A 23,295-nucleotide genomic window follows, 5' to 3' on the forward strand; every position below is an offset into this window, starting at 1 on the left:
GAGGTTAACGGACAACTTAGTAGTCAGCTTTGTTCATAGTGTGGGGCCAAACACAGGTTGTCAGGCTTGGCAGCAACTGCCTTATCCACTGAGCTTTCTCACAGTCCTCACAGAACTTTTTTCCTGTCAAGCTACATCTTTGAGACATTTTTATGTGAGTTTATGTATAAATCTGCCTCATTCTCTTTAACAGTTACATTATGGTTTATAAACAAAAAAAGAAACAATGACAGATTCCTAAAGTTTTCTAGTTTTTGTTAGTCATTGATCATTTTTATTTCTTTGTAGGAATTATGTTCCACAAAAAAGCATCCCCAAGGAAGTGCCACCAGGTACCAAGGCCTCTCCAGGATGGTCCTGGGAGGCTGGACCACTGGCTTCTTCCCCAGCCTCACAGAATACACCTCTGGCTCAAGTGTTTGTCCCTTTGGAGTCTGTGAAACCCAGTAAGTAGTTTGTGCCCCTTCTTTTTTGTTGGATCCCTAACAACAACAAATCACTCCAAGCTGCTAGGTGTGGTCCTTAAACTGGGGAAGTTGGGTATGAGGCTGGGGGAAGAGGTGAGGCGAGCTTTTCAGCCTGTTGAGCTGCAATTTTTCTTAGTCTTCCCTGTCTTAGGACGTCTACCTGCCAATACCCCTCACAGTTGAGTTTAAGGAGGAGATTGAACTCTATTAGGGACATGATATTTGTTCATTTGGAATTCAAGGAGGGAAGGTTTAATGTGACTGGAGGTGACTGAAAAAAGGTGGAAATTGAAGGAAAGGAAGAACTTGGCTAATGATGCTACTACTCTGTGGATCCTCAAGTCAGAAAAGTGGGTCTTGCCTCAGTTTCATGGAAAGGAAACCAGAGGCTCTGCCAGCTTAAGGCTACACACTGTGGTTTGCAGTAGAAAACAGGCCTGAGTGCCTCTGCTCTTCTACAGCCTAGAGTCCTGTGTGGAGGCAGGGTTTGGGGAGGTTGGAGCGCAGGGGACCCTGGAAATCAGGCCTAGTTGTTTAAATGTACTTGGTGATAGCAGGCACTTTTTGCATATTTGTTTTATTAAGTTTTGATAGGAATGATATTGCATATCCAGTGTTAATTTCTTGGTTGTGATAATTGTACTACAGTTAATTATGTAAGGTATTAACATTTGGGGAAGGGGGGTAATGAATTTATGAGAATCATTTGGTTTGCCTTTGTAACTTCATAATCTAAACTAATTATAATACAAAGTTTAAAAATGGGGGTAAAACAAAAAAAGCCCAACATACTGAGTATTCAAAAGTCTAGAAAAATTAAAGCAGAAAGGTGACATTCAGCGTTACCTGCTGGCCAGAGGCAGGCATTCTGTTGAAGTCTGTTGTGTGTGTGGTACTGGGTATCAAAGCCAAGATCTTGCACCTTCTAAGTAAGCACTCTGCTATTGAATTGTCTCCTCCCTTCTTCTTCTCTCTGTCCCTTCCTTTTTATTTTGAGATAGTCTTATGTATTCCATGCTGGCCTAGAACTCTATGTAACCAAAAAATGACCTTGAATTCCAAATCTTCTTGTGGGATAACAGGTATATGCTGCTGTACCCAGTTTACATGGCTTTTGGTATCCGACCCAGCAAATCCTGCATGCTAGCTAGGCACCTGCTGAGATTCATCTCTAGCCCCATTTTTTCTGTTTTGTATGTAGTTCTGGCTGGCCTGGAATTTACTGTGTAGAGTTAGTTGTCCTTGAACTCAGATAACTCACCTGCCTCTGCCTCTGCCTCCCTAGAGGATCCCTGCAATGCTGGGATTGATTGTGTGTGCCACCACATCCAGACTGGTTTTGTGTGTGTGTGTGTGCGTGTGCATAATGCTGAAGATTGAACTTTTAAATTATTTTATATGTATGATCATTTTTGCCTGCATGTATGATGAATACCATGTGTATGCCGGGTGCCCACAGAGTTCAGAAGAAGGGGTCACATTCCCTGGAACTGTAGTTAGAGATCCTTGAGAGCCACCATGTACATGCTGGGAATCAAACAGGTTCTTCTGGAGAGCAACCAGTGATCTTAACTACTAAGCTTATCTCTCTAACCCCTATAACCCCGCTTTTAAAAGGTAGTGTGTGTGTGTGTGTGTGTGTGTGTGTGTGTGTGTGTGTGTGTGTGTGTGTGTGTGTGTGTGCGCGCGCGCACAAGTTTATGTACATGTGTATGGTGTATGTGACATCTATCTTCAGGCAGGAGACGAGAGGATGTTGAGAGTCCTCTATCACTGAGGTGGGGGCTCTCCCTGAACTTGGGGCTAGTTTTCTCAGTATACTCTGGCAATCCTCCTGTCTCTGCCCTCATCAGCGTGGCGGTTTAACAGTCAGACACAGGATACTTGGCTTGTTATGTGGGTGCTGGGATTCAAAGTTTGATCCTCATGATTGCATAGCCAGTTTGAGCCATCTCTCCAGTTCCATAAATATAATTTTAATAAAATGATACCACATTCTTTAGAATACTTTATATCTAATGACTTTTATATTTATGATTACAGTATATGCTTGGAGCATTATTCTTGAGGTAGAGTCTTCTGTAGTCATGGTCAACTTTGAACTCATTATGTAGCTGACGATGGCCCCGTTTCTGTTCCTTTTGCCTCTGCTTCCTGAGTACTGAGATCACTGTGCCTTCATGTCAGCCTGGGCTCATGTGCTTTCTTCTCAAATACTGTTAGAATTATTTCTTGAGGGGCTGGGCAGTGGTGCTGCATGTCTTTAATCCCAGCACTCAGGAGGCAGAGGCAGGAGCATCTCTGTGAGTTGGAGGCCAGCCTGGTCTACGGAGCAAGTTCCAGGACAGCCAAGACTTACACAGAGAAACCCTGTCTCAGAAAACTGAGAGAGAGAGAGAGAGAGAGAGAGAGAGAGAGAGAGAGAGAGAGAGAGAGAGAGAGGAAAGAAAAAGAAAAAAACCATTATTTCTTAGGGCAATCAGATCAGTTTTCTTTACCAGCTGAACCATCTTACCAGCCTTCATCACTTTATAAAATATATGGAGGATGTGTGTCCTGATTCTATTCCTGTGAGGAGACGCCATAGTCAAGGCAGCATTTAACTGGGGTCTTGCTCGAAGTTTCATAGTGTGAGTCCATGGTCATGGAAGGAAGGCATGTTGGAAAGCAGGCAGTTTGACATGGTGCTGGAGCAGAAGCCTGAGCTCACATTTGATTTGCAAGTTTCAGGCAAAGACAGCCCAGACTGGACTTGGCATGGGCTTTTGAAACCTGAAAGCCTATCCCAGGTGACACACCTCCTCCAGCAAGGCCTCACCTAATCCTTTCCAAACAGTTCCACCAACTGGGGACCAAGCATTCAAACATGAGACTATGGGTCCATTCTCCACCACCACAATGTGACTGTGTGGTTTTGGTCATATGAGAGAGAGCAGAACAAAATAATGTTTGTACTGCTTGTTTATAGGTAGCTAAATGTTTTGTGTGTGTGTGTGTGTGGGGGTAGCTGTTAATACAGGGTCTCACTGTGTAGTTCTGGTTGTCCTAGAACTCACAGAGATCTGTCCGCGTTTGTCTCCTTAGTGCTGGGATTAAAGGTGTGGTCCCACCTTTAATATACACAACTGACTGTATATTTGCTGAGTTTTTGGTTTGTTTTGAATTTCATTCTTTGTGATATTCCGTGCTTTCCATTGTATTCCTACATAACTTTAGTCTTGACTGAGTTTAATAAAAAAAAAAAAATCCTTTTTCAAGCCAGGTATCTCGATGGTAGGTGGTGGTAAGAGACCATTTGGATTAGAGGAGTCTTGTGAGGATTTGGGATACAAGTGCAGATGGTGAGGTGAAGAGATGTGAGGCAGAAGCGATGGTGTCACGTGTGAGTGCTAACCCTTCTCGGGTTCCTGTCTACCAGGCAGCCTGCCGCCCATCATCGTGTATGACCGCAATGGCTTCAGAATCCTGCTGCACTTCTCTCAGACCGGGGCCCCTGGCCACCCAGATGTGCAGGTGTTGCTGTTGACCATGATGAGCACTGCCACCCAGCCTGTCTGGGACATCATGTTTCAGGTGGCTGTCCCAAAGGTGAGTCATCTGCTGCTGGCCAGCTTTGACCTTTTCACTAGTGACTCATTTCTGAGCACTTGCTGTGACATTATTAGGTATAAGGGAGACTGGATAAACATAAAATGGGGATTTTAATGGGTTGCTTAGTTGGATATTCCTGTTTATCTGACTTCAGATAAGGATCTATCCAGGTAAGTTTTCAAGTTAATTCCTTAAGAATGCTACCAGGTGGTGTCTGAGTATACCTTTAATCCCAGCATTCTGGAGGCAGAGGCAGGTGGATCTCTGTGAGTTCGTGGCCAGCCTGGTCTATAGAGTAAGTTCTAGGACAGCCAGGACTACACAGAGAAACCCTGTCTTGAGAAACAAAACAAAAACAAAATCTTGTTTGTGGGTTTGCTTGTTTTGTTTTTTTGAGACAGGGTCTCACTGTGTAGCCTTGCTGGCCTGGAACTCATTGTGTAGACCAGGCTGGCCCCTAATTCACAAAAATATACCTGCCTCTGTCTCCCAACTGCTGGGATTAAAAGTGTGTGTCGCCATACCCTGATTTGTTTTTGATATAGGGTCATACTGTGTAGGTCAAGCTGGCCTGGAACTTGCTTTTAGCCAAGCTTGGGCTTAAACTGAACTTCTTCCTGCCTCTGAGTGCTGGGTGTATAGGCATATGCCACCACACCTCACCTAGAGGAAGAGAATTGGCTCTATTTGGGTTGTTCTCTCTTTGGGTTGTTCTGAACCTTATAAAGCATGAATATGGCCACTAGCATCCAGGGTTGCATGGTCCTCTTTAGGCTATAAAAGCAAGCAAGAAAAGATAGAAATAGATATGTGTGTGCTCTCATCCATATGGTAGCTTGTCACTGCATGTCAAGGCAAGGTTCAGAACTAAGTGTTGTACCCAAGGACATAGAGCCAGTAAGAGGCAGATTGAGAACTCAGCCCAAAATTTTCTCTAGTATTTTATGCTTCCTCTGAGATGCCAACTGTTGACCACACACCTTTACATGAATGCCTGTGGGCAGAAAGCCTTTTTTTGGATCCTCTATCGCCTCATAAGAAATAGCTATATGAGACCATAAGGGTGTTTTTGAGGGAGATCAAATTGCTGTTGGCCTGAGTGCCCTCAATGAAGCTGTGGCTTTCTGGATTAACATATTGAATTTTCCACCCATAGTCAATGCGAGTGAAGCTGCAGCCGGCATCCAGTTCCAAGCTCCCTGCATTCAGTCCTTTGATGCCTCCAGCTGTGATATCTCAGATGCTGCTGCTTGACAACCCACACAAAGTATGTTCCTGGGCCTTTGGTAGCAGGGAATTAGGGCCCCTGACTGCTACATCGAAGCTTTGCTTTCAAGTCTTAGTAGTTCCAGGTTGAGTTTGGGGGTGGAACAGCCCTTATTGGGGCCTTCTTTGCTTTGGAGCTTGCTTGTTAGAAGATCTGTCACAGCTGGGAACCAAGGGACAAATCTGAACTCATATCTAGACTCTTCTGGAGGAAACATCCTGTCTTCCTGTGGGCCTCTGAATTTCCCTCTGGGACTGAACAAGTGGGCAAGGCTTCCAGGGTCCCATGCCTGGCTCCATTTATGTTTGTAGCTCCAAAGAGCCTAAGCCAATGTAGCCATGATATTCCATTACTTGAAGGTTTCATTTGTGGGAAATACATAAACTGAGTGTGGGGTGGTGCACACCTAAGTCCCAGCACTTTTGAGGGTCTGATCTATACAGTGAGTTCCAGGCCAGCGAAGGCTACATAGTGAAGACCCTATCTAAAAAAATAAACAAGTTATAAGCTGTGCCTTGGAGACTCTTAGGTTGGGTGGAGCCTTTTACTATATGGGCTTGAATCTCTAGTAACTTAGCCTCTCTTCTGTCCCAGGAACCCCTCCGGTTGCGGTATAAGCTGACTTTCAACCAGGGTGGGCAGCCATTCAGCGAAGTAGGAGAAGTGAAAGACTTTCCAGACCTCTCTGTCTTGAGGACTGCCTAACTCCTCAACCGAGACTCTTCAGTTACACTTAGGCCAGCGTTCCTTTCACTGTCTGGTCGGGACTCATTGTGATGTGTTGCAGAGTGCCAAGAGTTCTCTTCTGATGTCAGACCTTGATTGCCAATCTCTGTAGATCATGTGTGTGTGTGCGTGTGTGTTATTGGGGTGCTGGGGGAGGAGGGAGAGCTGGGCTTGGGATTTGGGTAGTGTGGGGGATGCTGACAATTTCTGAGATCATCTCTGCTGCACTCATTTCTGCTTCTGCATGTTGGTTGACACTGTTGTCCCTGCCTCGGGTTGGAGTTTTATATAAGCCAAAGTTTTTTCCATGTCTTGTTATCTTTTCATTCATCCACTCTGTGCCTTGTCAGCCTTTGAAAGTCTTAGTTGCTCCCAGGCTGCTATTCTCAGGGACCTTAGAAAGGGACCTGGTTGGTCTTGTGACAGTGTGTGTCTTCTGGGGCACACTCTTCCAAGAATGGCCTTGTCTTCATTTTCATTAGGGAATGCTGCTTGCAGATGTTCAGTAAAATCTAAATGGAATGCTCATTGCACTGGTTCCAGCAAGGGGCTGCCATGAGACCAGGAGACCACACTTGGTGGGCCAATCATGTCCTTCACTACAGTGCCTTAGATTCTCCCTTAGATGGACTCTCTGAGGCCTTGCTCAGGCCTCGGGTTCTGTGGATTGGGCAGCCTGTCTGGGCCCTTACTCAGGACCCACAACGTCATCCTCATTCTTTCTGTTCACAAACATCTCAAAGCTCTTTCATTGTGACCCTGTGTTCCTTGTTGTAAATCACAGCTAGCTGGCTAGTCCCATGACCCTCACAATCCAAGGTGGAGAACTGTGATGCAGGTAGAGAGCCATGTGATGACTAAGTACAGAACGTCATTGAATAAATACTGTGTACAAATTTGCCTGGTGTTGAGTCCATAGGGAATGCATTTAGAGGTGACAGGCTGGAAGAGACCCGTCTTCTGTTGGCAAGTGAGGACATAATGAAGAGCAGTGTTCTGACAAGCTGTGGAAGCTGGAGAAGAGGGTTGGGTATTTGCTTCAAGTGTAACCAGAAGGGGCTGCCATGAGACCAGGAGACCACACTTGGTGGGCCAATCATGTCCTTCCAGTCCACCAATACTTGGCGAGCACCTACTGCATGCTGGGTTCTTTGGCATGTGTGCTTCAACAAGTTCTGCTTGGCTGGGTCTGTGGGAGGAGGAACCCTGAGCTTGACTGAAATGCTTGGTAAGGGCTATAAAGTCCAGCCAGTGTTGTGAGATTCTGCCTTAGAATCTGGAAGACATTCCTTCTGGTCTTGATGTGTTCATCTAGTTGGAAATCCTCCAACAATAATTTTCTTTGGGTGTATATTAATAGCACAAAAATTTAATCATTTTAGTAGATTTTAGGATGGCTTCTGGCTGCTGTTGTATTGTTTTTAAGACATGGTCCCACTGTGTAGCCTGGGCTGGCCTGGAATTCACCGTGTAGTCCAGGCTGGCTTCACGCATACAGTGATCGTCCTTTGTCTGTCTCCTGTGTGCTGAGATTAAAGGGGTGTGCCACCATGACTGACTTAAAAAAAAAAAAAAAAAAAAAAAGGGTCTCATGTAGCCCATGATGACCCCAAACTTGTGTTAGTTGAGAGTGACTTTGAACTTCTGACCCTTTTGCCTTCAATTCCTGGGTGCACAGATTATAGGTATGTGCTACTGTGCAAAGTTCTGACAAGATGAAACCCAGGGCCTCAAGTATGCTAGGCAGGTACTCTGCCAAGTGAGCTAGATCTCCAGCCCTATTTTTGTTTTTTGTTTTGTTGCTGTTGTATTTTGAGTCCCATGATATAGTCCAGCCTAACCTGGAACTCAAATACAAGTTCATGGAAACATGACAGTAGCCAAAACACACTAGTCTATACATGTGTGTGGAAAGCAACTCAGAAGCAAGCCAGGCATCCTAAGGGCTTTTTTCCCTTTAAATTCCCCAGGGGCATGCTCCTCGTGATCATGTTCCCAGATGGCTGCTTCAGTGTCACAATTGCCTTTGCATTGTCAGTCACAGGAAGGAAAGGGGAAATGCCAGGATCCTAAGACTTCCTGGAAATTTCACATGATGTCTACCTTCGCATCTTGTTCCCTTTCGATATTTGGCCACACCTAATTGCAAAGCATGCTGGGAAAATATGAATTTTTTTTATATGCAGTACAGTGCAGCACAGCATAAAATTAGGGTCTAGTTACCTTGGAAGGAGAGATTGGAGATTGGATAATGTAGCAGAAAGTTAGCAAGAATCTTCTCTCTGTTGTGGGAAAAACTGCTTTCAAACTATTGCTAAATGAAATTGCAGGGCTGGGCATTGGTGGCCCACACCTTTAATGCCAGCGCTCAGAAGGCTGAGGCAGGCGGATATCTGTGAGTTTGAGATCAGCCTGGTCTACACTTCGAGATCCCAGACAGCTAAGGCTACACAGAGAAACCCTGTCTCAAAAGAAAAAAAAAAATGCAGGTTATTTTTCCTTGTAGTCTGGCCATCAAATTTATGACTTTGTACACTGCCTTAGTTAGGGTTACTGCTGCTGTGATAAAACACCATGACCAAAACAACTTGGGGAGGGGCTGGAAAGATGGATCAGTTGTTAAGAGCACTGGCTGCTTTTCCATAGGTTCTGAGATCTCCCAGCAACCACATGGTGGCTCACAACCATCTATAATGAAATCTGATGCCCTCTTCTGGCTTGCAGGCACACATGCTGACAAGAGTATTCATATCTAAATATATATATCTAAATATATCTATATCTATATCTATATATATGTTTAAAAAAAGAACAAACCTAACAGTAAAGCAACAACAAAAAACTTGGAGAGGCAATGGTTTATTCTGCTTATTCTTCCACAGCACTGTTCGTTATCAAGGAAATCAGAACAGGAAATTGGAGACAGGAGCTGATGCAGAGGCCAAGGAGGAGTGCTACTTACTGGCTTCCTCAGCCTGCTTTCTTATAGAAGTCAGAACCACCATCCCAGGGATGGCACCAGCCACAGTGAGCTGGGTCCTTCCCCATTAATCACTAAATAAGAAAATGCCCTACAGACTTGCATACACCCTGATCTTATGGAGGCATTTTCTTAATTGAGGTTCCCCCCTCTTGGATGACTAGCTATGTCAAGTTGTCATAAAGACTAGCCAAGCTACAATTCCATTCCCTGGCTCTAGCTTTAAACCAAACAGTTACCTCAGATGTTTGTATATACATATAACTAACTGGCCATGGTTGGGTCTTGGAATTCCAGGTAGGTTTCTTTTATTTTTGTTTGTTTTTTTGTTTTTTTATTTTTGTTTTTCGAGACAGGGTTTCTCTGTGTAGCTTTGGAGCCTATCTTGGCACTCGCTCTGAAGACCAGGCTGGCCTCGAACTCACAGAGATCCGCCTGCCTCTGCCTCTGCCTCTGCCTCTGCCTCCCAAGTGCTGGGATTAAAGGCGTGCGCCACCAACGCCCAGCTTCCAGGTAGGTTTCTTTTCAAGTTTATTTGTTGGCTGAAATTTCTAAATGAAACAAAGCCTTGTTTCTTATGTTCAGTGTCAATGTTTTGACAGGTATTAAATATGATTCAAAGTTAAAATATAAAAGGTGAAAATTCTGGGCTAGTAACATGGCATATTAAAGTGCTTGCTATGTAAGAGTGAGGCTCTGAAGCTGGGTGGTGGGGCTGCATGTCTTTAATCCGGCACTAGGGAGGCAGAGGCAGGCAGATGTCTGGGAATTCGAGGCCAGCCTGGTCTACAGAGCTAGTTCCAGGACAGCTAGGGCTGTTACACAAAGAAACCCTGTCTCAAAAAACAAAACAAAAGGCACTGAGTTTTGTTCCTAGAACCTATATATGCAAAAGCTGAGTGTGGTGACAAGCACTGGCAGAGAGAGACAATCCCTGGGGCTTGTTAGCCAGCCAGCCTAATGTAATCCCTGTGGAGATCTGTCTGAAAAAGCACGGTGGATAGTGTCTAAGGAATGTCATAGGAAGTTGGTTCCTGGCCTCCATAGGCACACATGTGCACACCCACACACAGGATAGAAATTCCCTCATCTGCTTTTCAGAGACACACTAGGAATGCTTAAGCAGATTGACTTGACACGATATCTGGCAGTTTCAACCACCAAGAGTAAAGGATAGTCCATTCTTTTCCTTCACCTGACCTGTAAATCAGGCATGTCATGCCAAAAGAGCTTCCAGTTGCTTTCTTCCATCCCTATCCCCTCTTCCCTGACAGTCCCCTACTCCCCTGCACACCACCTTGTTTGTAGGTCCTTCCTGAGAATCACATTCAGTTCTTTTATTTCTCATAGGCACCATCGTGATCGAGCCATTAGTCTGGCCCCAGTTCTTTTTGTGTTGGATTTGAACTCCTTATTCTGCCTCTACCTCACAAATGCTGGGATTACAGGCATGTGCCACCACAGCTAGCTTCTTATAGTCTTAATTGGTCACAATGTTTTAAATCTAGTTAAGGGCCACCAGATGGCTCAGCAAATGAAGTACAGGCACTTGTAGCCAAGCCTGACAACCTGAGTTTGATTCCAGGAGGAAGGAGGAAGGCAAGAAGTGACTTTACGTCTTCTGATACATGATACACAACACACACACACACACACACACACATCCCAAATAAATGTAATATGTAATGTTTCCTATCTACTTTTTAAAATTAACTTTTTTTGAAATTTTAACGATATCTGCAAAAATACTAGTTACAATTGGTACTCTTTGGCCAGGTGACCTCATCTGAGAGAATTCCTTAGCTAACTAGTGGTGTCTTCTGCTCTCCAGTTAAGTTCCTCCACAGCCTGTCTGTACCTCTGTATTTGTTAGAGTTAGGATCTGAAACAAGAAATGGGAAAACACGAGGCTGTAGTGGCTTAACATTTTCCTCTGTATGTGTTTCCCTGAACTGTGGTAATGGCACCATAAGCTGGTGAGGTGGTGCAAGCCTACTAAGTAATTTCAGCAGTTGAGAGGTAGATGCAGGAAGGTCAGAAGTACCAGTTTGGATAACATGTACACACACACACACACACACACACACACACACAGAGAGAGAGAGAGAGAGAGAGAGAGAGGGAGGAGGGAGGGAGGGAGGGAGGGAGGGAGGAGGAGGGAGGGAGGCTGGAGAGGTGTCAATATAAAAGTAATTCAAATGTGAGGATCTGTGTTTAAGTCTCGAGAACCCATGTAAAAAACCTGGACTCTAGGAAGGAGCATCTGAAATTCCAGTGCTGCTAAGGGGAACTGAGACAGAATTCCTGGGAGTTCCTGGGCTGCTAACCTAGCATGCAAAGTGGAAAACAGCAGAGATCCCACCCATCTCAAGGTAGAAGCAAGGACTGTTACCTGAGGCATTGCTCCATCTTCCACACAGGTTCTATGGCATCTGCACACCCTTGTTCATACACAAATGCTTATACACACAGTAAGATTCTACCCTGAGACCAGCTTGGTGGCACACGCCTTTAATCCCAGCACTCGGGAAGGCAGGTGGGTCTCTGGGAGTTCAAGGCCAGCCTGGTCACAGAGCAAGTTCCAGGACAGCCAGGGCTGTCACACAGAGAAACCCAATCTTGAGGTTTGGGGGTAAAATCCCTCACAGTCATTCCCAGAGGCCCATCTCCTATGTGATTTTAGATTCTGTCAAGCTGACAGCACTAACCATACCCACCCAACAAGGATCCATCGAAAGGATCAAAGCCGTGTGGATGTGGAATGCTTTATAAAGAAAACATCACATCGGTAACAGCAGTTAGAGCACATGCTGCTCTCGTAGGGGATCTAGGTTTGGTTGCCAACATCCATATTAGACTGTTTACACCTGCCTAATGATGCCATTTTCTGGACAGGGTACATTCATTCACAAGTGACCAAACCCACACAGAGATACACATAATTTAAAAATTATAAAATGAATCTTAAAAGGGGAAAAACAAAAAAAGGAAAAAAAACAAAAAATAGTCTGATGCCAGTGGACACATAACACAAGGGAAATATACTAAAAAAAAAATTAGCTCAGGTAAGCTAGAAAATAGGCTTTGAAGCCAGCCTGGTTTCCAGAGCTAGTTCCAGGAAAACCAAGGCTACACAGGGAAACTCTGTCTCAAAAAAAAAAAAAAAAAAAAGTAAAATGAGAATAGGCTTTAAAACATTACTAGAGTTACGGGCTGTGGTGGCTTACACCTTTAATCTCAGCACTTGGAAGGCAGAGGCAATCAGATCTCTGAGTTTGAGGCCAGAGTAAGTACCAGACTTACACAAAGAAACCCTGTCTCAAAAACAATAACAGCAGCAACAAGACATTACTAGAGATAAAGGCATATTTGATATTAGGTTAATACTGCAGGACAATAAGATCCAAACACATATATACCTAATATTGGAGCCCTGAAAAGCCTGAACCAAAATAAATGCAGCTGGACAGAAAAGTGGGCAACACAACAATGCAAATTTCATTGTGTTTTGGTTTTGAGATCTGGACTGTCTACATAACCTTGACTGTTCTGTAACTTACAGTGTGGACCAGGCTAGCCTGGAACTCACAGAGATTGGCTTGCCTCCACCTCTTGGATGTTAGGGTTAAAGATGTGTGGCACTGCACCTGGCTAACAACAATGAGTTGGAGATTTAAAGTCTTTGAATAATTGGTGGGGCAACTCAGAAGATGAGCAAGGATGTAAGTTTTGAGGAACACTAAGTGCCATCTTTGCTTAACTATATGGAACACTTACGCAATGTCTGTAGATATTTCTTTTTTCCTGCTTGGTTTGTTTTTAGTCGGTTTTTATGAGACAGGGTCTTGCTATATAGGCCTGAATGAGCTCAAACGGGAGGCAACCCTGTTTATGCTTCTCTAGTGCTGGGATTACAAACATGTATCAGCACATTCAGTTAGGTGTGTGTTTTTCTTCTTCCTCTTCACAGTGAATGTTCACTATACATAGTGCTGGGTTTTATAAAGACAGTTTATTTCAACTGTACCATGTAGTTTAAGTATATTTCCTTTTGAATAACCCCCTTCCCCTTTGCCCTATCCCCCCTTCCATTCTCCTTTCTTCCTCCTCTGTCTCCCTTCTGCTTTCAGGTCAGATGTGATTTTAAGTATTTATATAACACCTAGATCCAAAAGTGAGAGAAAACATGGGCTGTTTGTCCTCCTGCTTCTGTCTTCTTTTGCTTATTATCTTGAGCTATATCCTTTTTCACAACATCACATCCTCCTTCTTCATGATGTACATATTTTTAAATGCACATAATACCTTCTCCATGACAGACAAATGTTAAGGCAGGCCATAACAAATCTCTGCACATCTAGAATGGTTTAAATCATACCAACTATGTTTTCAAAGTACATGTAATTAAATTAGAAATCAACACTAGAACAAGGTGTGGTGGCTGAAGTCAGGAGTCCCAGCACTTGGGAGACCCAATCAAGAGAAATGCCTTTGAATTCCAGGCCAGGACTATACAATAAGACCTTGTTTTATTAGAAAAGAAAAGAAAAGAAAATGTCTATTTTGCTATACTAGACAAAGGCAAACAGAACTCGGAGAAAAGAAAATAAAGGAAACATTAGTGAAGAAACAGATGGACACCGGGCCTTCGTGGCTCACACTTTTAATCCCAGCACTCGGAAGGCAGAGGCAATCGGATCTCTGTGAGTTCGAGACGAGCCTGGTCTACAGAGCGAGTTCCAGGATAACCTTCAAAACAATACAGAGAAACCCTGTCTCGAAAAACAAAAAAAATAAGAAATGGAAAAATTAAAGGCTGAGTTGACTTTTTGAAGATTATTAAAATTAAATCAGAAAGAGGGGATACCATTATCAATATTGTAGAAATTTAAAAGAATTATGAAGGGCTGGAAACGTGGCCCAGCGGTAAAGAGTACTAACTACTCTTCCAGAGAATCTATGCTCGACCCCCCAGTACCCATAACCACCTGTAAAATTTCACTTCCAGGAGCTCCTCCATCCTCGTCTGGTCTCCGCGGGCACCAGGCACGCAAGTGGTTCACAGACATACATGCACGCAAAACACTCATCCACATAAAACTAAAAAGCAAATTGCTGTATGCATTTAGCAAGAATGGAAAAGTAGTAACATTACTCATAATAGCTACACAACTTATTTCTCTGCTGCTCTGTTCTTAGGAGTCAAGTTCGAGGTTAGAAGAAACAGTAAACACTTTGAGTCGCGTTAGTTCAGGAACGAACAGAAAGCAAATATGGCTAGAACGCCCGGGTGCCAATGTCTTTTTTTTTTAAATTACATTTAATTTATTTATTTAGAGGAATGTGTATGTGTTGAGGACACACGCATGGAGGCAAGAGGACAACTTGTGTCAATTCTCGTTTTCCACTCGTGAGTCCCGGGGGGTCAGGAACGGTGGCAAGTTCCTTTACTCAGCCGGCCCAAGAGAGCCACTTCCTAGCTCGGTGTCTGAACCTGTCGCCAATCGCCTCGGTGCTAGGAGAGTTTTAGTCCTTGGGGGTTAGACGCGTAGACGCAAGGGACGGCTTTATAGGAAGCACTTGGTTTACTGCTTGGAAAATATTAGCCGAGAAATGACTGTCGTACCTGTAAGATCAGCGCACGGCTCGCAGCCACCAGCGAGAGCAGTCGCTATGGTAACGGGCACTGACTTCCGGAAGAAGTACGGCACGCGACGAGGGACATCGGCCTCCTAGAGTGCGCGCTGACCGGGCGGTGAGTGGCAGTGCAGTGGGTTCCGGCGGCCGTCCCGAAGGCGGTGTCGCTCGGCGCCAGCTCGGAGGCCGCGCGCCATGGACTTCTCCAAGTTTCTTGCCGACGACTTCGACGTGAAGGACTGGATCAATGCGGCCTTCAGAGCCGGCCCCAAAGACGGTGCGGCGGGGAAAGCGGATGGCCACGCAGCCACCCTGGTGATGAAGCTGCAGCTGTTCATCCAGGAGGTGAACCACTCCGTGGAGGGTGAGCCCACCTCACCGACCCTGAGCGCCCGACTGCAGGACCGGGCCCAGGGGACAAGCCTCTTTTTTGGTGGGAAAGCGAGCCCTGCAGTAGTCTGAGTTAGGGCTGGACTTTGGTTTTCACCTCTGGTGAAGCCATAACATTTCCTTTGAAACCTAAAACAGAAAAAAGCTGGGTTTGGTGGCAGCTGCCTGTAACTTTAGCACTGGGGAGATGGCGGTGGAGGATCAGGAATTCAAGGCTAGCTTCGCTTGCAAAGTGAGTTTGAGGCCACACACGCACACACACTTTATTTTCTTCTTATGAAACAATCTCTGTTACCTAGGCTAACCTCATAGTGATTCTCCTACTGCCTAAATCTGGAATTACAGATAAGTGTCCCCCACCCAACTTAAAAAAAAAAAAAAAAAAAAAAAAAAAGGTTCTTTTGGTGTTGGAATGATGGCTCAGTGGTTAAGAACACACATGACTTTTGTAGAGGACCCGAGTTTAATTCCCAGCACCCACATCAGGTGGCTCACAACTACCTGTAACTCCAGTTCAAAGGGATTCAGTGACATCCTTGGACATCCTTGAACTGACACACCTGTAGTTAAGGTACAGGGTGAACATCTTTAAAGAATAAATCTTGAGAGAAGTTCTTTGGGGAGTTGTGGGATAGATAGGGTCTCAGGCGGCCCTTACTGGCCTTGAACTTGCTGTGTAGCGAAGGATGACTTTTGACTACCAAGTCCTGGGATTAGATATATTCCATCATGTGTGGCATAAGGAAGCACTTTTGAGAATATTAAATAGTTAACTGACTATTTAACTAGTATTTAGCATTATATGGGATCAACACAAATCCATTGTAATATGAGGAAGATGGGTCATCCTAAATTCTCTCTCTCTCTCTCTCTCTCTCTCTCTCTCTCTCTCTCTCTCTGGGTCATCCTAAATTCTCTCTCTCTCTCTCTCTCTCTCTCTCTCTCTCTCTGTGTGTGTGTGTGTGTGTGTGTGTGTGTGTGTGTGTGTGTGTGTATTAAATCGAGGTCCTTGCAGCATGTTCTTATTTTGAGTCTTACTAAGGTGCCCATGCTGGCCTTGAATTCACTCTTTTTTTGTTTTTTGTTTTTTGTTTTTGCTTTTTCGAGACAGGGTTTCTCTGTGTAGCTTTGGAGCCTATCCTGGCATTCGATCTGGAGACCAGGCTGGCCTCGAACTCACAGAGATCCACCTGCCTCTGCCTCCCGAGTGCTGGGATTAACACCAACACCAGGCTTGAGTTCACTCTTATGTTCCAAGGAAGCCTTGAATTTGCAATCTTGTCTCAGCATCTCGAGTGCCTGGGGTTACAGGTCTGTGCCACTATGCCCTGCAGATTTATGACCATTTTTTAAAATTGAAACATTTATTATTGTGTGTGTGTGTGTGTGTGTGTGTGTGTGTGTGTGTGTGTGTGTGTGTGTGTGAGAGAGAGAGAGAGAGAGAGAGAGAGAGAGAGAGAGGCGAGAATATGGGCATGAACAGTGCCCCTCCTTACTACTTTAACTATGCAGATTACACATGTACTGCCATGTAGCCTGTGTTATGGTGCTGCAGTTCAGTTTCCAGGGTGTGTTTTCCTCTAGTCTGAGTGTAGGAGCCTGGGCTCCTGGGACCCACATCCTTGTGTTCAGAGGTGTTAGAAATGCAGATCTTGGGCCCTGTCTCACACCTACCAGATGAGAGACTGGATGATGCTGAAACATGCGCAGCCCTAAGAACACAGGGCTAACTGGAGACCATGGTGTTCATACCTCTAGTCTGTTGCAGTGGGCTCCAAGTGCAGCAGCCAATACCATGTATACATATATCCTCATGGGACCCAAAACTTGTAAAAGCACCTGGTTTTGTTTATGATTCTGTTTTCACGTTTATCAGTATGGCAGCCACAGCACCCAGGTAGCTGCCTTATGACTTTCCAAAAGTTTACATGTGTATTAAGGGAAAACATGAGGCATACTTGCTTTCATTGGTAGCTCAGGCATGTCCCTGTTCCCTGCCCTGGTTACGTTTTGAAGATTCTTCCCAGATTCAGAACATAGCAGATACCTAGAATTTCGAATGGTTAGAGTTCCTGGTCTCTCATCTCAAATGCTCTCAGGTAGTTAAAATGTCCATTTGCAGCATTACTGATGGTCTCTAGTCAAGTGGAGGTGAGTAGCAGCAACTTATTTTGGATGAGCACCTGTTAAAGGTGTCCTCAACCCAGTTCATGCCTTCAATCCCAGCACTTGGGAGGCAGAGGCAGGTAGATCTCTGTGAGTTCAAGGCCAGCCTGGTCTACAGAGTGAGTTTCAGGACAAGATAGGACTGTTATATAGAGAAACCTTGTCTTGGAAAACCAAAAATAAAAAAAGAAAGAAAGAAAAACAAAACCATATATGAAGGTCACTTGATAAATACATCTTCCCCCTGCATTGAAACCAGGTAGTTCTTTAAAGTTGCAGGGAATGTGTGATAAAACAGGATTCAGTGAGATGACCTCAGCCAGGATCATGTCCTCCATAGAGTGATGACTAAAACTGCTTCAGAAGCAAGCAATCAGCATCAACCTGATAAAGACCAATAGGCTACAAGAAAGAATGAAGAACACAGATGTGGTAGCCACAGGTGTGGTAGCATGTGCCTGTAATCCCAACCCTCAGGAAGCTTTTTATAATTCTTTTTATAATTAGGAAAACTGAGCATATTCCTGAAAAGGTTGGAATTAGAGGAAAAGTATCCTAGAAAAAGTCCAACAAAATCAAAATATGAAAACAAGAAAAAAGACTATGGCAAGCAGATGGGAACTAAACTAACATAATGCATAGCCACTGAGCCACAGCCCTAGCTCTTTTTTTTAAAGATTTATTTTATTTATTGTGTATACAGTGTTCTGTCTGCATGTTTGCCTGCACACCATAAGAGGGCACCAGATGTCATTACAGATGATTGTGAGCCGCCATGTGGTTGTTGGGAGTTGAAGTCAGGACCTCTGGAAGAGGTCAGTGCTCTTGACCTCTGAGCCATCTCTCCAGCCCCTTCTTGGGTTTTGTTTAAGATTCATTTTCTTTTATGTGCATGTGTGTGCGTGTGCAGATGCTCACAGAGGCCAGGAGAGGGCTTCTAATCCCTTGGAGCTAGAGTTACAGGCCCTATTCAGATTCCATCCTCTGACATAGCATGTTCCTAGTCATGGTGCCATCAGCCCCCAGTTCTTTGTTTCTTTGAGACAAGGTCTTCGTATTGTAATCCAGGCAGGCCTGGAACTCTCTATGTAGCCTAAGCTATTATCACTTTTCACAGTAATCCTCCTGCCTCAGCTTCCTAAGGGTTGGGATTACAGGCCCAACTACCACACCTGTGTCCTTCATTCTTTCTGGTGGCCTTGGGTCAGGTTGATGTTGATTGCTTGTTTCTGAAGCACAGTTTCACTCATCATTCTGCTGAGGATATGGACCTGGCAGAGGTTACCTCACTGATCCCTGCTGTGCCACACATTCTCTGCAGGTTCTCAAAACTGATTGGTTATGCTAGAGGGAAAGTTTCCTTTCTATCATCACATGTGTGATGACTTCCCACTGTACCAGCTCCAGTTTCTACTGCTTGTGTACATGGCCATTCTTGAATTTTTGCTGCAGAGACAAGTCTCCAGGCCCTTCAAAACATGCCCAAAGTGCTCCGTGATGTGGAAGCCCTGAAGCAGGAGGCATCTTTTCTGAAGGAACAAATGATTCTTGTCAAAGAGGACATTAAAAAATTTGAGCAGGACACTTCGCAGTCAATGCAGGTACTTGGCTTTTGTCTTCGATGTGGGTTCTTCTCTTCAGCAGATGTTCTCACTTACAGGAGATTTAGAACTCAGAACTCTACCTGGCTCTCAGGCTGCCTTGTCTTCTCAGCCAAATTAGTTAGATGAGGCTGGAGAGATGGCTCAGTGGTTAAGAGCACTGGCTGCTCTTCCAGGGGTCCTGAGTTCAATTCCCAGTAACCACATGGTGGCTCACAATCATTTATAATGGGATGTGTTGCCCTCTTCTGGCATGCAGACAGAAGAGGGCATTAATAACAACACTAAAAATGAGCTAGGTGATGTGTTACAGCTCTGAAGGGAAAGGTGTCCTGGCATTTGAAGTCAAGGAATACCTACAGCTCTGAAGGGAAATGTATCCCAACAGATGTGTTACAGCTCTATTCCAGTGGAGGATGGTTTGTTTCCCCAGCAGTGCTGACAGTCCTTGTTCCAGAAAGGCCTCCCTAATACAAGTGTAACAACTCTGCTCCAGCAGGGGAGTGTTTTCCCAGAGAAGTTGTTGCATCTCTGCTCTGCTCCAGGGAAATGTTAGCACAAACCTCACTTGGAGCGATTTCCTGGGAGGGAGGAATCCAGGAGAGTGGCTGCTGCACCAGGGTAGAAAAGGGCAGCCCCAAACTGAACAGCACAGGGTTTATATAGGGCTTCTCTAAGCTTTCCAAGGTGGGGATTGGCTGGATTTCAATTCCTGAGTTGGTTAGGGGCAGGGTGGTGTGTTTCCTTGGCTCTGTCCTTGGTTTCCTTGGTTCTTTCACTGGTCCTTTTTGCCCTAAGGGTGAAGGGTAAGAACACTGATAAAACACTGTTTCAGGTCACGGAAGGTGGAAGAAAGGGGACATCACTAAATTGCACACACTGTTTCTCTTTCAGGTACTGGTAGAAATTGACCAGGTGAAGTCCAGGATGCAGCTTGCTGCAGAATCTCTCCAGGAAGCTGATAAATGGAGCACTCTGAGTGCAGATATCGAGGAGACCTTCAAAACTCAAGTATGTTCCTCTATGGGCATGCTGTTCCAGGCACTTAGGGAAGAACTTGGGGTTTGGGGAAAGCAAGTGAGGTAGCTGTTCCTTAGAGCCATACGGTGTCAATAGCAGCAGACTGAAGTACTAGACCATCATGAGGGAGGCCATAAGCACCCCTAGCACTCCAACCCTCTTCATTTTGTGGCCTCTGCTTGACTGAAGCAGAGATGGGGTGAGTGCAGCCTCCATCCTCAGAGGCTGCAAAAGTGGAAAACAGTGATAGCTTTGAAACCTGCTTACAAGCATGCAGTGAAATGGTGTAGTACTAAGAATTCTTATCAAGCAAAACATGTTATAACCCCAACTCCAAGCCCCTGATTTCTTGCCTGTAGACACCAGCTTTATGCTGTTCCTCCAGATGCCCCCTACCCCCACCTGCCAACAGTACCATGGTGTGAACACTGCTGAGCATTTTCTTTGTTTTTCATTCAACAGCCCCCCCCCCCCTTCTCAAGTAGCCATAGTAGTAGCTGTGGCTAGCCCTGAAGTCTTTCAAGTATTGGGATTTTCTTTTTTTCACTTTTAAAAAGAAACTTTATTTCATGTGTTTGGGTTTTTTGCTTGCAAGTTTATTTGTGCTATTCGATTGCCTAGTGCTCTCAGGCTAAAAGAGAGCATTGGAACCTTGGTCCTCTGGAAGAGCATCCAGTGCTCTTAACTGCTAAGAAATCTCTCCCAGCTCTGGGATTTTCCTAATAAAGACAGTCTATTCATTTATTTTTTAAAAATTAAAACGAGTTTTTAAGACAGGCAATGGTGGCGTACACCTTTCATCCCAGCACTTGGGAGGCAGAGGCTGGCGGATCTCTGTGATATCAAGGCCAGCCTGGTCTCCAGAGCAAATTCCGGGACAGTTAGGGCTACACAGAGAAACCCTATATCAAAAGACCAAAAAAAAAAAAAAAAAAAAAAAAAAAAAAGAAGGAAGATTTATTTTGTGTTTTGTCTGTACATATATCTGTGCAGTGTCTGTGGAGACCAGAAGAGGGCACCAGATCTCCATAAACTGGAGTTACAGATGGTGTAAATCATCACATGGGTGCGGGGGAATCGAATCTGGTCTTCTGGAAGAGCGGCAACTCTCCAGCCCCACAAAGAGAGTTTCATTATTGTTGTTGTTACTCTTTTGTGAGGACAACTCTCTTGTTTTTGTTTTCTGGAGTCCTGCTCTGCCTAGAGCCAACAGATTATAGTTGTGGGAATTGTTACTATTATTATTGTTGTTTTGTTTATATGTGTGATTTATGTGTGTGGGAGGGTAGAGGACATGCCATGGTGTGTGATAGTGGTTAAAAGAAACTCCTCTTGTGGAGTTGGGGCCATCTTGTCACTTTTACATGATTTCTAGGGCTCAAACTCAGGTCTCCAGCACAGCAAGAATCTCCACCCAGTGACATTTTGTTGGTTCTAGCCTTTTTTTTTTTTTTTAAATTCCATTTATTATTATGTGTTTGTATATAGTGTGTGTGTGTGTGTGTGTGTATGTGTGTGTGTGTGGTGAGCACATGTATGATAGAAATCAGAGGAGCTGGTTTCTCCTTGGGGTTCTGGGTACCACACTTACATTGTGGGCAGAACACTAAACCATCTTGCTTGCCCATCATTATTTTTTGAAGTCCAGGAGAGCTTTCCAATTCTATTTCTCAGCCTAATAGGTGTAGTAGAGGAAGTTGCAAATCTTACGAATTCTTGGCAAGTATATGAGAGAAAGTGAGTTTAAATTAGTCTTTAGTTTTCACAGTAGTGAACTATTGATGTTAATTAGCTGAAAGCTGTAAGTCTTTATTGTTAGGAGCCAGACAACCCCAGGCTTTCTCAGAGGCCTGTATGAAAGGACAAAGAGAACACACGAGTTCTGTGTCCTTGCCTAGGGTAGACCTGGAAGGTGCAGGCTGGGGCTGGACTAGGGCTTGGAAGGGGTTAAGGTTTCTGTTCCTGGGAACCTAGCTTTCCCCTCTGAAGGACCGTGGTTCTTATTCTTAAGTCAGCTGTATCTGAGATGTCCTGTGTTCTTTTTGTCAACATTATCTGCTTTAGCTCTCTGCTGAGCTTGGCCATTGCCCCCTGCTGCAATTCTTTTTTGTTTGTTTGTTTGTTTGTTTTTTGGTTTTTTGAGATAGGGTTTCTCTGTGGCTTTGGAGGCTGTCCTGGAACTAGCTCTAGTAGAACAGGCTGGTCTAGAACTCACAGAGATCCACCTGCCTCAGGCTCCCGAATGGCTGGGATTAAAGACGTGTACCACCAATGCCCGGCTATATAGTTTGGTTTTCAAGACAGAGTTTCTTTGTGTAGCCTTAGCTGTCCTGGAACTCTCTCAGTAGACCAGGCCGGGAACTCTGGCTGCCTCTGCTGGGATTAAAGGTGTGCATCACCACAACTCAGCATTGATGTTGTGCTTCTTCTTCTTCTTCTTCTTCTTCTTCTTCTTCTTCTTCTTCTTCTTCTTCTTCTTCTTCTTCTTCTTCTTCTTCTTCTTCTTCTTCTTCTTCAAGATTTTATTTACTATGCATACATGTCTGCCTGCACGCCAGAAGAGGTCACTAGATCTCATTGCAGATGGTTGTGAGCCACTATATGGAGGCTGGGAAACTGAGGATCTCTGGAAGAACAGCCAGTGCTTTCCACCACTGAGCCATCTCTCCAGCCCTGATGCTGTATTCCTTAATAAACTTGCTTGACAAGCTGGGTCGTGGTGGCGCACACCTTTAATCCCAGCACTTGAGAGGCAGAGGCAGGTGTATCTCTGAGTTCTTGGCCAGCCTGGTCTACAGAGGAAGTTCCAGGACAGCCAAGGCTGCACAGAGAAACCCTGTCTCAAAAAACCAAACAAACACACTTGCTTGCCATAAGTCATCAGCGTATGCAAGACCTCCTTGTCTTTATTTGTCATCCTTTGTCCTCCCCATGAACACCACCATTCAGGAGTCTGGGTTTAGCATAAAACTGAGGATTATGTTGGGTCTTTTTTTTTTTTAATCCCCTCCTTTAAATTATCCTAATTTCAGCTGGGCTCCCCACGAATTTCAAAACTGTATTCTTTATTCTTTTTTATTCAAAGCCACCATCCATTTACTCTTTCTTGTGCCCTCTCTATATTTTTTGTTTGTTCATTTTTTACTTTGGTTGTGTGTGTGTTTGATGTGGATACATGTGTGTGCATGTTCATGTGTGAGTGCAGGCTTGTGCCATTGCACATATGTGGGGGTTAGAGAATGACTGGGTGGTGGTCCTCAGCTCCCACCTTGTTTGGGACAGTCTCCCTTGTGTTCACTACTTTGTAGGTGTCTTAGTCACTGTTCCATTGCTGTGAAGCGACACCACGGCTGAGGCAACTTGTAGAAGGAAGCATTTAATTGGGGGCTTGCTTACAGTTTTAGAGGTTAGTCCATAATCATCAGGTCAGGAAGCCTGCAGGCATGGCTC

The 23,295-nt window shown here is 44.6% G+C and overlaps 2 protein-coding genes across 3 annotated transcripts in view; both read left to right on the plus strand.

Moving 5' to 3' along the window:
- LOC100754853 (ADP-ribosylation factor-binding protein GGA2) overlaps nucleotides 1-6,951 on the plus strand; it is a 37,509-nt gene extending 30,558 nt beyond the window's left edge. For both annotated transcript variants that reach the window (XM_027410250.2, XM_027410251.2), the window contains 4 exons: nucleotides 289-446; nucleotides 3,886-4,055; nucleotides 5,215-5,325; nucleotides 5,920-6,951. In XM_027410250.2, the coding sequence (XP_027266051.1) occupies nucleotides 289-446; nucleotides 3,886-4,055; nucleotides 5,215-5,325; nucleotides 5,920-6,030 (550 nt within the window). In that variant the 3' untranslated portion in view covers nucleotides 6,031-6,951. The remainder of the gene's footprint in view (nucleotides 1-288; nucleotides 447-3,885; nucleotides 4,056-5,214; nucleotides 5,326-5,919) is intronic.
- Nucleotides 6,952-14,740: 7,789 nt separating this feature from the next.
- Cog7 (component of oligomeric golgi complex 7) overlaps nucleotides 14,741-23,295 on the plus strand; it is a 64,949-nt gene continuing 56,394 nt past the window's right edge. The window contains exons 1-3 of the mRNA XM_027410249.2: nucleotides 14,741-15,032; nucleotides 18,677-18,825; nucleotides 19,720-19,836. Of these exons, the coding sequence (XP_027266050.1) occupies nucleotides 14,864-15,032; nucleotides 18,677-18,825; nucleotides 19,720-19,836 (435 nt within the window). The 5' untranslated portion in view covers nucleotides 14,741-14,863. The remainder of the gene's footprint in view (nucleotides 15,033-18,676; nucleotides 18,826-19,719; nucleotides 19,837-23,295) is intronic.

The sequence above is a fragment of the Cricetulus griseus genome, chromosome 3 (assembly GCF_003668045.3).
Source record: "Cricetulus griseus strain 17A/GY chromosome 3, alternate assembly CriGri-PICRH-1.0, whole genome shotgun sequence".
NCBI lineage: Eukaryota > Metazoa > Chordata > Mammalia > Rodentia > Cricetidae > Cricetulus > Cricetulus griseus.